The sequence below is a fragment of the Strix uralensis genome, chromosome 8 (genome assembly GCF_047716275.1).
Source record: "Strix uralensis isolate ZFMK-TIS-50842 chromosome 8, bStrUra1, whole genome shotgun sequence".
Lineage (NCBI taxonomy): Eukaryota > Metazoa > Chordata > Aves > Strigiformes > Strigidae > Strix > Strix uralensis.
This window is the reverse complement of record NC_133979.1, coordinates 15,458,229-15,476,257: the sequence shown is the minus strand read 5'-3', so window position 1 is coordinate 15,476,257 and position 18,029 is coordinate 15,458,229. Positions and strand designations below refer to the sequence as shown.

Below are 18,029 nucleotides of genomic sequence, written 5' to 3'. Positions count from 1 at the left end.
CAACGAGTTTCTATTCTAAGCAGGCATAAAATATATTTTTTAAAAAAACAAACCAAGCCAAACAAAAAAATCCCCACCCAAAAAACTCTGACCTTAGATGTAAAATTGTATTGAAATGTCCAGATGATGCACCACTTCTGAAAATACTAATGGTTCCATTTTCATCTCCGGCATCTAGGTAATTTTAGAAATCAGCTGTATGGATTTTTCAGTTAAACATATGCTCTTACAGATCAGGTATTTTAATGTATTCGGACACATGAAAATCTATGTGCCTGCCTTCATCATCAAAATGTGTCATATGCTGAGCTGCTGTGCAAAGCAACGGAGACCAGAAACCTGTGCAAATCCAGACTTCCCTGCCTTCTGCTTATTACCACTGTGTGCCTGTTTTCATGCTTCAGTGAATAGCGGGCAAGTCACTAAGACTCACCTAATCACCTATAGGTTCCAGCTATTATGCTAGCTGGTACTCTACTGACCCTGCCAAATCCCATTTAGTTGAAAGCAAAATGTTTACATAGCCATTTACAAATTTATACGCTGTAAATGGTAACAAATATGACACAAAATTAGCGAAATACCTATGATCAAGAAATGTGCTATCTGGTCCCCATTATGTTGTCTTTACTTGTACAACCACTCTTTAATCAATCTGTAGTGTATCAGATTAGCTATAATAGTACAGATCTAATTTACTTATCAATTTGCTGCATGACTTCGTCATAGATTCTTGGTGTTATACAGATTTAGTTGCACTAGTTTCCTATTATTTTAAGCCCTTGGTGATAGTAGTCTCCGAGTTTCTGTTCTGTCCACCCTCACAACATCCATATTTTCCTGCAGTGATCCAATAAAACTTAATGATGGGTATCATGGTACAAAAGGGGACACAACTTCAGTTCGAACAGTTTGCACAGTTAGCGCAAATTGGGATGAGTGCAGATGAAATCTCTCCCTAATGCACTAACACAGAACAAAAGGATTTATCTTCTTTTTGTTACCAAGGAAACCTCTCAATGTAATGCTCATATTCACTTTTTTAGGGGGAAAATTTCCTTCATTCTTCCTGATCTTTTAAAATTCTTTTAAAAATTCCTATTTCAGTGAGGATTCATTTGGTCCCTTGGATACCTCCTTTAGAAAGTGTGTAACAGGACACATCCACTAAATTTACCAAGGATATAAAAACTCTGGTTTGTTTCAAATTTTTCACAGTGGCTTTTTGTAGGGCCTGATGTATTGTATTGTATTTCTAAATTAAGGTTTTGATTTTTAAATGTAGTTTTTACACTTAACCTTAGAAAATGTGCTCTTCTGCACATTACTGTGGTACTTGTCAGCTGTACCTCTGAAAACCATTTCTACATCTACATACTGTAATTCCCATGAGGAGTGACAAGAAAAAACAACACATGAAGAATGAGGTTAAGGGGGGAGTTCTAAGGGCAGCAGATCCCATTGTCAGAGTAAGACAGTAGCCTGGCTGCAGCATCCGCAGCTTTAAAAATCTGAAGAGTTCTCCTGAAAATTAAGAAAATAAGGATACGGGGAGCACATAACATGGACAGTTGCAAGAGGAGAAAATGGTGTAGGTTTGCAGCAAGGACAAGGTCAACATTAGGTTAATTATAATGGTATTTCAGAGGTTTCAGTAGGCAGATTTAAAAATGAAAGAAACAACAGAGAGAAAAAAGGCAGTTTTGTGGTCATGGATGAGCCCAAGATTTTGGCCCCAGGAGCATATGTAAACCCTTGAGCCCAAAAGTGTGGCTCAAATGTGACACATTCATCTTTCACATAGGAAAAAATACTGTTGTTTTTGAAGCACTTGGTAGTTGGAAGTTATGGTGTAGACAAGAACTGATAGTCAAGACAGATAGATGAGGAAAAAAAAGAATCAGTGTGTGTCTATATATCATTATTGCTCCCATGGTAACAGAGCGAATACAGATTGCTGATTTTCCCACAATGGCCCCAAGTTAACCATTCGAACAGAAAAGGCCACGACTCCCAATTTTGAGGCACTGACCTTGTGACACCATTAAATTCTTGATATTAAAGTACCACTGCAAAAGACACTAAAAGAAAGTTCTTGTGTTAGGTGACTTAAAGAATGTTACCCTAACACCTATGTCTTTGAGTAGATGATTAAGAAATCTGAGTCAACCACAAAAAACCCAAACCAAACCAGAAGAGAAACACAAAATTGCTCTTCATCAAATGTGCTGAAAATCTAATTCCATGAGATAAAAAATCCAAATGTGTATTACACATATAGATCCTTTAACTGTGTAACAATACAAGGACTGATCTTCAATTTATACAGACTTTATGCTGAAACAAAGAAGAGCTGAGAGTATAATACAAATAAAATGTAGAGTTAGAAACGGTACAGAATCTCTTTTTGGTTTTATAGCAGTACATCTCAAGGACAACCATATTAGATATTTTTTCCTTTAATTTAGTAGTCTTTAACTACAGGCAATTGGCTTAGGCAAAAGAGGAAATGAACTGAAACATATTCTTAGATCTGCTATGTACAGATCCATACAAGATTAAAATATTGGGTATTGGCTTTATATAAGGAAAATTACCATTTGTGAATATATGCATCACATACTCAAATAAACCTAGTGTCTACACATGGTTTCTATATTTTAAAAAGGCCATAATAAAAATATATTTATTGATGTCATCATGCATTTAAAACCCAAACTCACAAATCACTCAAAAAATATTCCTCCTCTGTCTTCATGGGTGAATGGGCAAAGAGCTCAGAGGAGAGGCAAGCACCCTGCAGTGTGCCCTGGACCCTTTCTTGACTAGGTCTGGTTGGATTAAACCATTTCCCCCCCTGCCTTGCATACCAGCAAGGAAACCAGGAACATGAAGGGGTCCTGGTGGATGCCCAAATCTCTTTCTGATATTAGATGGGATGCGGCCAGCACACATACTGTAACTTAGGATCTTGGCAACCCTCTCATAATAAAAACATTATGAAATGTCTTACTGCAGATCTTTGGTGGTTTACTAAAGCAAAGGAAGGATTCCACAAAGCCTTTTCTTCTCTCCCTGCTCTTCCTTAACACTTTTCCTTCAATGCAGATTTAAAGATTAGCTTTTGCTAAATTCATGGCAGCTGCCTGAATTGCGAAAGCTACTTAGAGCCTGAACCTCCATTTTCTTCTCTTAGTATTAAAGCTTTGGAGAATTTAAAATGCATCTTCATCTCAGTTAAACGGAATGGAAAGTGACATGCATGAGAATATATGAAAATGAAAGCTTTAAATTTTGTCTGATTACATAGGTGGGTATGTCTGTGCTAAAAGCAGTCCCAAAGACTCTCTGAGGAACAGACTAGCTTGACATACAGAGAGCAAAGCTAGCCAGGATAGCTGCCCTCGCAGCTGAAGCTCAGTCCCCAAACACCTGGAACCTGCCTGAGCCTGGACATGTATTGCCAGGGAGGTCTGCAGAAGACAGATTGGACAGATCGTCAGTTGGCTCTGGAGATCACTAATGTATTGGTTCTAAACTGCTTGTTCTGCCATGTCTTACATATTATTGTACCTGGAAAAGCCCTATGGATGTTGATATAATTGTGTTCACACTACATAGTTTGCACTGCTGTGCATGAATCAGCTTCACTGAAGCAGGATAGCTATTTTTCATGTGGAGAAGACATTATTACTACTTTTTTGAAGTAGAAAAAGTGGCTGCTAAACATGCATACCCGTTAGATGAGAGAAGTGAAGTATTATCATCATTGCTGAAGCAGCTTATCAACATTCTGTTCCTTGCTGCATGCATCTTCTGCCACAGAGCATTTCTCTTGGTATTTACTCTCCTCTTCAGATGTTAGTATGTGGCTGTGCCTGTTCATGTAATTTTTAGGGATTTCTGAGACCTAAAGACCTCCATTTTTCTTTCCTCTTTTATCAGTTAGTGTCTTTCCTTTCAGGCAGTCGCTCTAACTTTGAGCTGAAGTGAAACTGTAATGGACTTACCGAGAAACCTGCTAAAAAGATGTTGGATAATCTTGTCTAACCCGGCACTAGAAACTGTGAAAATATGGCTGCTGAAGAAAACTTATGCTTGGTATTGCACATTAACCCATACATCTCCTCTGAGACCTCCCAGCACACATTGCTCTCAACTGCTGGTGCCAAGAAGTTAGAAGGTCTGCATGTATGTTGTAATCAATTCAAAAGTCAGGTAACGCCGAATGGATGGGAACAGGCTTCTGGCTCAGCGTGAATGAACTCAAACTTAGGTTAGCTATAGAAGTCAAACTGACTGATGGTATAAAGTAAATAAATAATTCCCCAACTCATTCTCAAACACAGGAAAGCTACACACTTGTATTAAAAAAAAAAAAAAGCACAAGCCTATAAACCAAATAAAGCAATTCTCTCTCTCTTCACAGGTTCTGCAAATTTGTCTTGCACCACTGTAATGCTGTACTGCTCAGCACAGAGAAAACAATCCCTCCCTGTCTCTCTGCCAACAGCTAAGTCTAAGACCAAAGATATTGTAACATAGTTATCTGAATGGAAGTACAAGGAGATTAAAAAAGAGAAAAACCGAATTCTTACCTTGGGCAGGATCAGGTGGGCCAAACTCCAAAGAATATCGCAGAATGAAATTGTTATTCCACACATACAGCTGGTTGTCTCTGGGGTTGTAATCCACTGCAGCGATGTACTGGTACTGGTTGGGGAAAGGAATGTCCACGTGCTCGCCTCTGCTTAACCTGGTGTTGTAGATGTAATCGATGGCGTTCTTGCCGGTCTCGCTCTCATTGTCCTGATACACCGACCGCACTACGTACAGGACGCCACATATCATGAAAGCATTGGATGCTGCCCGTTTGTCGTATGTAGTTTCCCAGGTGGCTTCGAAACGTAGGGTGTAGGGGTTCAGCTGGCTAATTACTATCATCCCATTGTTTTGCTCCGTAGCATAAATTACCCATAAGCCATTTTCATCAACTGCCAAGTCAATATCAGTCTTTCCTCCCCATCGGTATGGAGAGGTGTCATGGTAATTAGCATAATTGATTATGGCCTCTCCACTCTTAATTCTAGTCCTCAAGTCAAATTTTACTATGTTCCTAGTTCTTTCCTTGTTAAAAAAGACAGCGCCATCATACACTACAAATCCAGTACCATCCACTCGATTTGGGAGTTTATATGTTGTCTGCTGGCGTCCATTTTGGAAGTCCTCTAAAGAAGCATATTCTATCAAAGTATCGGTGCGATACGGAGTCCATGGCATGAAGTATATTTTATCTGCAGCCTGGAGAGGATCTTTGCACCAAGCACCTGCTTTTTGTTCAGCTTCATATAAATACGGTGAGTCCACAATTGCTTTCAACGTCCCCGGGCAAACAAAAACTAACAGTCACAGAGAGAAGTAAGACAAGAATTACGTCAAATTAAGACTGTCTCATAATAAAAAGAAAAAAAAAAAAGAAAAAAAAAGGTAGGTAAATCATAATGACTGTGTCAGGAAGAAAAAAAATCAATTTAATTGGCACTAGATTATACCTTATGTTATAATTAATGCAATTATCACCCTTTATCATCCACTTTTCTTAAAGTTACCATGTTCTTGCTGTACCAGTATGGAAAGTGGATGGGAACTGTTTTCACTAGTACAGACCAAGGATCAATGGCATACACAGACAGCTGAAAATGTAGAGCTACTCTTGCATTTTCATCTTAGACTTTTAGTGAGTACGCATTAACGCTCCAGAGCTTTTAACTGGTGTGCAGCAGTGCGCTAGGTATTTCAGTCCAAAAAAAATCACATCGACTTGTTTAGAACTTTAAGAAGTGGTGAGGCTGAAAAAGGAGGTGCCTCGATTAAAAATAAAGGAACAAAACAAATCATCAGGTATATAGAGAAAGCAATTAGGAGCAGAGAAAACAAAACACAACCAAAGCAATGAATGAAACAGACCAGGAAACCCTGTAACCATGGCATGCTATGGAGAGGGTTCTGGAAGCCAGGCAAGATGACACTTGATTAACAAGAATTTACTCAAGGGTGAGAGAAAGAGAGGGAAAGAAAGACAAAGAGAAAGGGAGAGAAAAAAGCAAGGGAGTCTTCCCTCCAGCCCAAGTATTTCAGACACTATACCCCGCCACCTACTTTAAGCAGCCAAGTCACTTTATTGCAAACAGTCGACTTCTTTATGAGGTGTACTTATGAGATCCTGCTGATTATCATAATATAAGAGTGTTGTGGGGAGGGGAAGGGAAGAGGTTAACATCCATAAGGCACATAACAAGGAGCTGGGGTTTGGACTGTATACGTTATTTACCTTTTTGCTCCACTTCTATTTTAAGCATCGGAAGAAAAATAAAAAAGTGCAAGGAAAAAAGAAAGAAGATTAACATAAATTGACTATTAATCTAAAGATTAAATTAGTAACAGACGCTAAATATAGGGAGAATAAGAACTGCACTATATTGGATAAAGAGAAACAGACAACAGGAAAACCTAGCAGGAGAGAGATTCTACGGTTACACAAGTGAACATGGATCAATCATTTTAGTAGATTAAGGAGGCAATACAGATATGTTGGCATGTAGTTTCACTTAGTGAACCTGAATAAATAATGAATTACTTTACTAATGCATGCTATACATACTCTTCTTCTTCTCAAAGTATAATGCTATCAAGTTGATTTTTAAGTGACACATTAATTTATCATATATGTGCGAGTGCACATATATGTATTATATTAATTAGATAATATCAATCCAAACTGCAGTATATTAATTATATAGGTTTGTATGTCTGCTTATTAAACCTTCCCCCATCTTTGCCCCAGACATCCCTCTGCTTTTCTTTCTTGTAAAGAAAGCAGCTTGCATCCTTTAGCTCTCCTTAGGCTTTATTTTATTTGTTTTCCTGAATGTTAATCTTGAGAACTTTTGCCACTTCTCAGTCTATAACTGCAAAATCAGACTAGAAGGAATAAGCAAAAACATCTAGAAAAAAGAAGCAAAAGCACAGTAAGCAAGAGGAAAAGAGAAGAAAAAATTAACATTTAGCTCATTCAGATATTCTCCAGCATCATCGATTAAGCCCGAAACAGCAAGCTAGTATGCAAGGATAGTCATACTAAGTGTTTAAAACAAATATCCATCCCGCCACCGCGCATGGAAAATATAAACCGAACCCAATTAGCGAAGTTATATTACTACAGCAATTTTTCCCCGAGGAAATTTTAAGGAACGTATTACAGGAAGACATATAGCTGAAGTCCAGCTAGTAAACAGCTTTCCAATAATTATTTGCAATAAAATCTATTTCATATACTCAGTAGCCTTTGCAGTATGCTCTTTTAGTTTCATAAAATGACCTCAAAAATGACAGATGTACCAATCCATGTAACAATAGCTGCGGATACCAAGGAAGTGTATCAAAACTATTTGCACAGCTATTACATTTTCAGTATTACGGTATTATCCTGAAGAATGTATTTGTATGTTTCGTATAAAGTTTTGGATTTTCAGACTCATTTAACAAAACTACATATGATTATTTTGAGAGAATGGTAAAGGCTGAGCTGATCTAGTGCTTCTTCAGGGAACAATTCCAAAACTTTATGAGGGAGTGGGAAGGGGTTAATATTCTCAAAATGAGCAGTAGTTTTCCTAGCCTTTGTTCATTTATACACCTTTAGGTAAAACACTTGTTTTTCTGCAATTTGTAATTCTTGAGCTATCCGAGTAAACAGAAGATCTGAGGTGAATTCCTGGGTTTCACAATCAGTGTTAATGACTGTCAGATGATTCTGTTTGTGAACTTTTATGCATGAGTTTATTCCTTGCCAAAGAGCAATATTGATACTGTACCTGCTTAGAATTAGTAATAGGAGAGGGGGAAAAAGATAGGGATAACTAAAATCATTACTGGCATGTCTGCTCTGTGTGCATTGGTGTACAGCTGTACATTTTTCAGGGACAGATGGGCTTATTGAAATAAACAAATGCTGCAAAGTCCAATCAATACAGACAGAGAGAGAATAAAACGCTTTAAAATGTTTTCTATTGAATTCCTGAGTCCAAAAAAGACTGAAAATAAAAATGCACAGATGTACAAAATGGTACTTTTGATGTTCTTCTTTACAAAAGGGCTGACTTCTGTTATTCAGTCAAAGTGTCAACATACACTGTACAGCATAATTGAGAGAAATGTCAAGTATGGTACTCTCAATTTCTTTGTAATTTAATCAATAACACTCTTCTTTAAGGACAAAGCAATGCCTATCAAATTCATCTAGAATTTTAGTTTTATTGGAAATACAAATGAGTATCTCAATATATTTTTTTTGTCTACATTGTGAGATGCAAAAAAGGAAGTTTTCATTAAGTACTTTCTTGTAATAATGAATCTTGTACTTGAATACAGAACGGAGAGAAAGCTCAATCAGTATGTATGATCAGCAAAGCAGCTATGTATTTCTGGAGGCCAGCGAGATATAGAGGAGCTCATAAACTGCGTTTTGTACAAGGGTGACACCAACTCCAGTCTGTAAGAACTCCCAGCTTTTACCACAAAATCTGGTATGATTGCTGTTTGCAATCTCTCACGGACTGAAAGGTGCCACAGTGAGACATTGCAAATTTTGCAGTCTAGCAGTAACTGAAGATGAAATTAAGGAAAAGTAAGAACCCTGACTGAACATTGGTTAGAAGTGCTGTGATCCCTAAAAACCTCCCTTCCTAGACCCACAAAAGCCTATCCCACCTTTCTAACAAGTCTTATGCTGGGACAGCTGCTATCTGCAAACCTAATGATTTCAGTCTTTCCGTACGTTTAGATATGGAGCACTGGAACAAGTAAAGGAGAAAAAAATTAGACTTGATAACTGGAGTTTATCAGGTGTCAAAAAAAGAGACTTGGAAAAATACCAGGACAGGCTTTGTGGGACAGGGAAGAAAGATGGTCAACAATCAAAATGGTTACTGAAGCACAATGTGGTTTGAAATCAAACTTCAAAACTGATTTTTGTAACTGGCAACCTTTTTGATGACTGCTGGCTGGTACTGTCTGGTTATGCCTCTTACAGTTCTGGAATTGGGCATAGTGTCATCATTGTACACGCTGCAGCTGACAAACTCCAAAACTTACAGACTTTGAAAGACAAGAAGTATCTAGAATACCGAGTTATGATAGACACAGAATTACGTAATTCAAAAGGTAGGCCAATGCAATTGACAGTAAACAAAAATAAACACTTTAGAAGTAGAATAACTACATGTTAGAGTACAGGGTAGGCCGCGCTGTGGCACTATACTTCTGAAAACTGGAAAAGAAAAGATTCCTGTAGATAGCAATACCCAATCGGTAGAATATATCCACACTTGTCTTCCTAAAACAGCACAAAAAATTGTTTGAAAATTATTTGCATGACACTTTTTCTCTATGAGCTAGCCTACTGGAACTGGAAACGTAACCTCCATTTGACTGACCTCATGGTTTGGAATCAGATGCACTGCCCTCTTTCTGAGAATTTGGGAATGAAAATAGCGCTAAAGTAAAAGTGATCTTTGTGGAACAAAACTTTGGTTAGAATGGGGTAAGACATCACTCCTCAAAAGTGGCAGGAGAAGAACAGTTACAACAAGCCACCAATACTACACACAGGAATGGTACTAGGGATCACTGTATGCAGTAGGCTTCCAATCCTACAAATGGTACGGGGAAAAAAAAAAAAAAAAAATCAGCAAGCAACCATTTCACAATGACATAGCAGAAATGAAGAAAAAACAGATGATCTGTGTTTGGCCTTTAACAACAGTGAAGGTTCAAAGTGGTGAAGCAGTACAGAGTAGTATTTTGGTTTAAGAAGTCTAAATTTTAAAATCGTGTAGGAAATAGTATGGACAGTTTTGACACAGCTTTGCTTATGCCAGAACTCATTTCCTTCCTTTTTGGATATATACTGTCACCACAGTGTTTTTGCATCTCAGACTTGGCCTGTTTCCTGTACCAACAGAAAATGTGACTTTGGTTAAGGATTACTGCAGATCAAGAAATTCACGCTTAACAATAACTTAAGGGAATGATCAGTGCATTGCTCAAATTCCATTGCAAACACAGCTATTTCTCTGTTGAGTAACAGGACGAGGGAGAAATCACTGCAAAGAATGACCTTACAAGAAAGCAAAAGCAGTTAAAAGTGTTGGATCTGAAGAACTTTTATAAACATGCATACATGTCAATGAAAAAAAGCATCAATTATTCCAGGGAAAGAAGTATGTCTAAAGCTACTGAATTCTGGCATTAGAAAGAATATTGTACAAAACTGCTGAAGTAGCCATAACTTCAGATTTTTCTATCTCAAAATGATTTCAGTGCTTTGTTTTCAGTGAAAAATTCTGTTTTGGCAGCTGATTCAAGGCACAATTCCTATTTTCTCTTTACATAAAAAGTGAACATTTCTTTTCCCCATTGCTTTTAAGAACCAAGTTTGAGTAACTTATTGATGAATTATTCACTCTGAATCTGTGTTCACTTATAACGCGCCCCTGAAGCACAATGTCCTCTTACAATGTCCCTGAACTGGGGCATTTGCCTCCGAGTGTCAGTGTTGGGTTTTGCTGTGCACCCAAAGTCACCACAACAGCAGGTAGCCTTTCAAGTAGATCATGATTAAAATTGAAGTCAATTCCTGCTTTAGAAGTCTGTGAGCCAAGCCAATTTGTCAGCAACTGGTAGCGGGCAAAAGTACAAATTTCTATCTGGCCTATTGAATAGCTAATTTGAGTTTGTTTTCTGGAAAAACAGTAGCCTTAAAAGCCAAACACTTAAGAACACAGACAGAGACTTGGCCAGCATCACACCATGGCTTCCTTCCACACTTCGTGAAGCTAATTGGAGGCCCTAGTCTGCAAGTGCTCTGCATGCATAATGGGTCCGTGGGCCATAAACATATGCTTCTTTTCCATGTAACAGCACTCCAGCTTTAATTGTGAGGGCCAGAGGAAGTGAGCAAGAATAAAAAGATTATACTTACTGTAAGGAACACATTCATACTGAACTTCTAGATATTTGTATGTTCCAGGACAAGGATCAGGAAACACATCTGACCCAGTAACTACTATACACTGTGTTCGGTTGTTGCACCTGTAATGGGAAAAGAAAGCGAGCTAATTAATTTAAAATTACATTTAATTTGCAAGTTCATACTAAAGCACTATATGCAGTGCTAACTCTCTTCACACTTGGGCATTCCAATCCAGAAGACAACAAAGTTAATTACTAGATCAGTCAAAGTCCATAAATAAGACTTCGAGACAATATTTCGGTTCAAGCTTTATACTTTTAAATTTGGAGATCAATGTTATCTCAAATGTCACTCATTCCCACTGGTAGAGGTAGTGTCCCAAATATATACTGATTTGATTCTACTGTTCAATAAAATCAAAGCAAAATGCAAAGATGATAAAAAATGAAAGAATGTGTAATTTTGAATAATGTACAATAACACAAATGAGCAATTCTTTTCACCTTTGGAGATATACATACTGCTGAACAGTTTCACATCTCAGAGAGATTACTGTCGTGATTCAAGGAAATTATTTTGGTTGGAAGAGTTATTGTAGACAAAGAGGATTAGCATTTCCATTTTAATTATTTTAGGAGCAATTGGTGGACTCTAAGCTTCCTCTGTTAGGTTACAGGAAGAGGTAAAGAATGACCATCTGAGAAAATAAAACAGTTAAAAAGAAGAACTGAAAGAAAATTAATTATAATGCATTTTAGAGGAGACTAAATACTGAAACATATATATGATTTGCTTAACAATGGAAACCAATGCATTTTGATACAAAGAACTTTATTATAATGCCTCTAACCATGAGGGTCTACTGAAATGAATGGGTTTTCTTATTTTTTAAAAAATAATAATAAAGATATTTTAGACCAATATTAATTTTTCCATAAAAAAACACCAACAATTAGCTTGGAAGTTAAAAAACAATCACCTAACCCTAAAGAGATTGTCAAAATGTAAAAAAGAAAAAAAGTCATAAGGAAGTGAAACAAAAAAAAAAAAAGAGAAGGTCAGGGAGTTTGGTGACTAAAAGAAAAAAAGCTTGGCTGATCTTCCCAGGGGTTAGTTTTGTTTGTCAGCAAACAGAATAACAGAAGTCTGAACTTAAGTAATAGTCTAGCCTTTGACTCCAGCTGTACATCAACTTCCCTACTGCCCTACTACTTCCCACACTCCCTGAATACCACATCCCAAGCTAAAATAACCTATCTTGTATCAGCGGCTTTCCACAGCTGTACATTGCCAACAGGTATAAGAATAATTCATGCTACCTCATAAATGGTAGAGCAAGCACATTTAAAGAACTCTGATATAAATCACTTTTTATATACTAATCAAACTAGCACAGAGCTGGTCAGTACATGCTGTGCCTCTTGCTGAGCAAAACTCGGGAACAACAACTCTTCTGACTTTATCAGTTAATTCTTTTCTTTTTCCTTTTTGCTTTTTTTAAAGCTACTTATTTTTAGCCTCACAGGGCTCCTAATTGCAGAACTAATGGGAAATAGCCAGGGATTTCTGTATTATACGCACAATCAGGGCTACAGATAGATGGTGAAGAATTCACCTGTCACCTCTGTGCTGCTCTGGCAGTGACTTTCCAGCGAGCAAAGGCAGGTCCCCTGTGCAGGTATTGCACAGGTAACGCCGCACCACTCCCATCAGCACTGTCGTTCAGTGCAACAGCTCACGCAGTGTTGTCAGAGTCTGGAACGAGTATGGTGCATCCAATGGCTTTCGGACTGACGCTGAATTGTGCACTGAACTTGCTGAGAAAATCACTGTACTGAATCTGTAACACTGAAAATGTACAATACAGCCACTTTTTTGTACTCACACGAAGGTCAAAGTGCTGCTCTCGTGTGTGCTGTGTAGGAGGAAGCTGTAGAAACAGAAGAAGGCAATCTGGCCCAAAATGTCACAGGCCTCTCTGTTCTAACCCCTGTACAGGGTTTTTTATGCCCCATACCTCAGGCCAGACTAACCAGCATGAGAAAAACTCAGATGTAAGATTTTGTAATTAATTTCTTTATATTTCTTCCTGTTTCTTTAGTGAAAACCTTGTGCTGAAGACAAAATAATTCCTACAAAAAAACCTTGTGTAGTGCATCATTCAGTATAAGGGTTTCCACAGCTTTGAGCTGTATGAAAATTTCATTTTACACTTGAATGAGTGGCAATTAAGAGAAAAATATTGATTTATTACAAAATAAAATGGATACATATTGGGAGAAATTGCTTGAGAATGAAACTGATGAAGGTCATATCAAGCTATGGGGAAAAAAAGTTCTACTAGCAGTATTTGTAAACCTTAGGAAAAAGATGGACTCTTGTTTCCCTATGAAAAGTTGATCTCTTCTCTTTCCATTTTCCCCCAGTGAAAGACTCGTAATGTTGCCATCAGTCAGGAAACTGAAAGCAACTTCATGCTAGCTTGTATCGAAAGGATGCATAATAATAATTCAGAAGCAAATGCAGCATTTTTTTCTTTGTATAGTAAGTGCCAGTGTCAAACTTCAGACACTGAGTGGTGTTTACAGGATAAAAACTTTACTCTTTCTTCATTCAAGATTTCACTCACTGTGCATACAGTCACCTTTTGCTCATCTTTGGCCAAAATGCAAGAGACCCCAATTCCAAAACAACGAGCTATGCCCACTGCTGCAATACACAGCAGTGCTACAAAGCACACCACCACCTCTTCAAGAAGTACAATTACTTGGATAACTAAATGAATAGAAGGATTTATGCTTTGAATTGTAGTTTTCTACATTCAAATCACTGATTTTGCTGCATTACTGGTTGCATTTTATAAAACCTGAGTAATTTTCATATAAGATTATGATTTTCACGCACTTCTAAGATTTCAAAGTAGACAATTAAGATATTCACATTTGAAAAAGTCAACATTCAGGTAATTTTTTGTTGCATAGTTATTGGTCATATTTCAATTCCAGTGAAACCTTAAAAAAAACCCAACAGCAACTACAGCAGCTGTCAATCCCAATTCATGGGTTACAGAGAAGAGATGAAGAGTAATTGGACTTTGTAGAGGTAGTTCTGAGACAAGTAATTCAGGGAATTTACACTACTGCGATTTGTTCTCTGCATAAATGAAAGTCTTCTGTCTGCTGCATTGTTTTTTTCCCCCTGTAAAACCAGGGATACTAACTTCTCTATTAGTTAGAGAACAGTTCTGCTGCTGCCTGCAAAGACCATTTTACAAACTGATAAAGGTCTCAGTTGAGCTTCTTTAAGACAAGAAGCACTGAGTTCTGTGGTATACTGACAAAAGATACTCCACTCTCCATAAAATAGCATTAAACAGCAGATTATCCTACATGGTTACAAATTACCAAAGCTACCACAGCACTGCCACTGCAGAGCTTCATAGTTTTGAGAAATCTTTATACTTAGAAACACTATGCCCAAAGAAGAGGATATTACACTGTTACAGCCTTCAACTCAATCCTGTAACCCATTTTCATTCCTTTCTGCAACGGGCAAGCCCTTTCTGAGTGCAGCCACTTCATGGGATTCTTCAAAACAAGACTACTGCGGAAATAAAGTTCCTGGCAATTTGAAAAACTGGCCTAGACACCATCAGGAAAAAAATAAATCCAAACCTCAAAAACCTTAACTGGTAAATAACTTGAAGTCCCTCAATTATTTTAACCAACCTTATTTTTTCTACACAATATACTGTTAGGTCCATCTATTCAAACTGTTCTACAAGTGTTCCAATGAAGGCATGATACAAACCAGCCCTAATTTCTGCAAATTTAAGAAGTCAAATCACTAATACTTTAGTGTTTCAGTGTCTGTAACACAGTGTTTAAGTTTTCTGTATGTTTTAAGTACCATTTAAGTGTTCTGTAATCTACTTAACTACATACTTCTCTAGCATATGTTAAAATACGCAAATTCTCAGGTTTTTATGTACAATCTTAAAATTCATATGATCTCACACTGAGAAATGTCTTCATGCTTAAGACATTCACAGTATTCACAAAGATTTATGATACAATGTCTTTGTCATTTACAAGGAAATAAAGCAGATCTGCAAAGAACTCTATATAAATTCAGTAACAGCTGATTTAGGAAAGGTAATACATTAATTAAATCTGAAACCCTAGTTAGAAAAAGACTAACTGTAGCACTGAAGGAATGATAATTCAGGTTCCTGTGCTAGCAGTGGCAAGAGTTTTGCAAGGGGAAATGTAGTTAGTATCACTATTCTCATGAATGCAAGGAGCAATTGTGTGCTCTAACACTCATTTCTTCAGTATTTTAGTATGAATGAAGAAAGGTTACATTTTCATAATGCAGATGCATCACTTAGAGTAATCTAAAAATCAAATGGAGTGTTTAATTAACAGTTATAGTACAATGTCTGAACTCCTTTCACCTCAGGAAGAAGACTGTGCAAATGAGGAATGGCCCTTTCACATTTCAGATGAATACAGAAAAAAAGAAAAGTAAAGCAGCTCCAGCAGGGCTGTTAGCAAGTATCTACTGCTCATGGCGTAGCCATGTCCCTGCTGCATCCATCCTCTTCTGTGCTCGTCTTTAAGGACAGCTGTACTTTCCATGATAATTTGTTTGCATTTCAACTCTAATCTTGACTTGTACAATTCCCAACAAATTGCTTTTGCTCTTTTTTATTATCTTATGCTCATTATTGCACTTTTCCACGTGCAATGTATGGAGATGAGATTCCATGTGCAATTTATTGTGTGAGGTGTTTTAATCAATAATCTTGTTCTGCTGATTAAGCAGGGGCTTCTGTTTTGGCAAGATAACATTAGTTTCTCCTGTCATGCTCCAAAAGCTATTGGGAATCTTCAGCAGATCATTAGATATGCTACAATAAAGCTTTGGTACATTCTCTTTTCTTTCTTAAATTACTTCTTCACTGTCCTATCATTCCCCGTCACCACTGGCACTGCATTATTATTACAGCTCCCCTGAAACTTGCACTAGAGCTATGTCTCCAGGCCATAGGATGCCATTTTCAATTGAAGCTTCTGCTTGAAAATATAAATTAAGAAAATTTCATTATCTCCTGCCAAGGGCCATTATTCACCAGTGTTCTAAGGAAGATTAAAAATGCAAAATCTATGGACTTGAACAAATACTCCAGCACTAAAATGAAAAACACAGTGTATCATGACTGGACCAGAAAGTGAATTACTGGAATCTGAGAAGCAGATTCTGGAAAGATGTTAGCATTCCATGGACCAAACTGATTGACTGAGGGAAGAGGTCATCTTTATGGGTAAGCCACATCAGTCACATAAAGATACATACAGTTCCTTTTCAAGTGGTTCTTGCAGTTTGCAAAATTAAGGTATGTAGGAAATAATGTCCACATTACAATTTATCCTCCAAATTCTTTTGTTTTGCATACATGACTCTGACAAAGATAGTAACATAAAAGAAACATCATGTTATTTTGAAAAGGATATGGGTTAATGCCTAGCCAGAAATGGGCTATCAAAATAATTCTGGGTGTTCCTCATGCTGCATTTCTGTGAATGCAATGTTTCATTAAGGTAAAACTGGCAAACACAAGAAAAGTGTCATGTGCACTTCACTTTAAAAAGAAAAAAAAAGATACAGTATAAAGCCATGTTTAATAAATAAAATTAATTTTTCATAAAATTGTCAATACATTTTTTAAAAAATCTATCTTGGTATGTTTTGAAACTTTTAAGTCAGATCTGACAATATTTCTCCTTCAGCATATTGATTAAATACTTAAAAGCTAGCATGATGACATGTTCCTGCATATCGCCTGCAGCAACCTGCTTAAACACCACTTGAAGCACGTAAACTCTGAGTTGTAGCACCACATACTCCATATGGTCTTCTTGTCCCTTACTCACCCTGGGTGAGCTGCAGTCTGAGTAAAAAAGAGATGGGAATGTGGGATGACTACACTTCATGTATTGACTTTTAACAGTGGAGTATTTTAAATTGAAAAATTCCTGAACCTCTTTGCCCAGAGTAAATGGCTGTCTTTACATATGTATTCCTGACGGTCTACAGCTGCCACGTGAGATGTGCTTCTGCTTTTGTATGCATATTCACTAGACCTGCACTCCTGTTATTAAACTCAAAGTTACATATGTATGAAGATGTCAGATATTACTTAAATGGTATGTTTTATTAATTTGGTCTTAGAAGTATATGCAAAACTTACATATAAAATAGCCAGAGAACAGAGATTTTATTTTAGGGGTGTATAGATACGTATGTATGCACATACACATACCACAGCAGATAAAATTATTTAAAGGAATGTATTTAAATTCTGAGTTTCAAATTCACCTCACAAGAAATACATTATTATATACTGAAACCTAATGAATTAGCAAATTGTGCCTAACCAAAGCCTGCAAAAACCTGCTAAAACCGCAGCCTTGCTATAAAGCCCTGATTTGAAGCAGCATTGGCCAGCTATCCCTGCAACATCCATAGAGCTCCAGCAACCACAGCAGCAGTAGCACAACCCTACCCACTCAGGAAGAGTGAGCACATGCATCCCTGCAGAGACATGTCTCCTTGAGACAGACATATAATCCTGCAACTGGCTTTTTAAAAACCCAGGATGCCACACTGGCAGTTTTGCGTACTCATGTGTAAGATTTTCTAAAAATTATTTTCAAGTTAGAATCCCTAAAACTTATGGGGGAGCAAGCATGCAAAAAGAAAATAGCACCACCTAGCTCAAAGGGAAAACAGATTTAGTGTGCTGGTGGTAGTTTTCATAATCTAAGAAAAAATTGGGAGATACATGAGCACATATGAAAGCAGAATTTGACCAGAAGAATTGTGTCTAGATACTGGAGATCTTCCTCTGACCACTAAAGCAGTAAGGCATCCTAGAAATTCATTTGAAAATTCACAACCCAGACTTGGGATTTTCTATGCATTTGGCAACATG

General features: G+C 37.3%; 1 protein-coding gene across 20 annotated transcripts in view; it reads right to left on the bottom strand.

Annotated features, from left to right (window-relative positions):
* The window catches only part of ADGRL2 (adhesion G protein-coupled receptor L2), a 393,202-nt gene that overhangs the window by 40,338 nt on the left and 334,835 nt on the right, over positions 1–18,029 (bottom strand). For all 20 annotated transcript variants that reach the window (XM_074876378.1, XM_074876380.1, XM_074876379.1 and 17 more), the window contains 2 exons: positions 11,042–11,151; positions 4,599–5,399 (listed from right to left, as the gene is read on the bottom strand). In XM_074876378.1, coding sequence (XP_074732479.1) covers positions 4,599–5,399; positions 11,042–11,151 — 911 coding nt within the window. The remainder of the gene's footprint in view (positions 1–4,598; positions 5,400–11,041; positions 11,152–18,029) is intronic.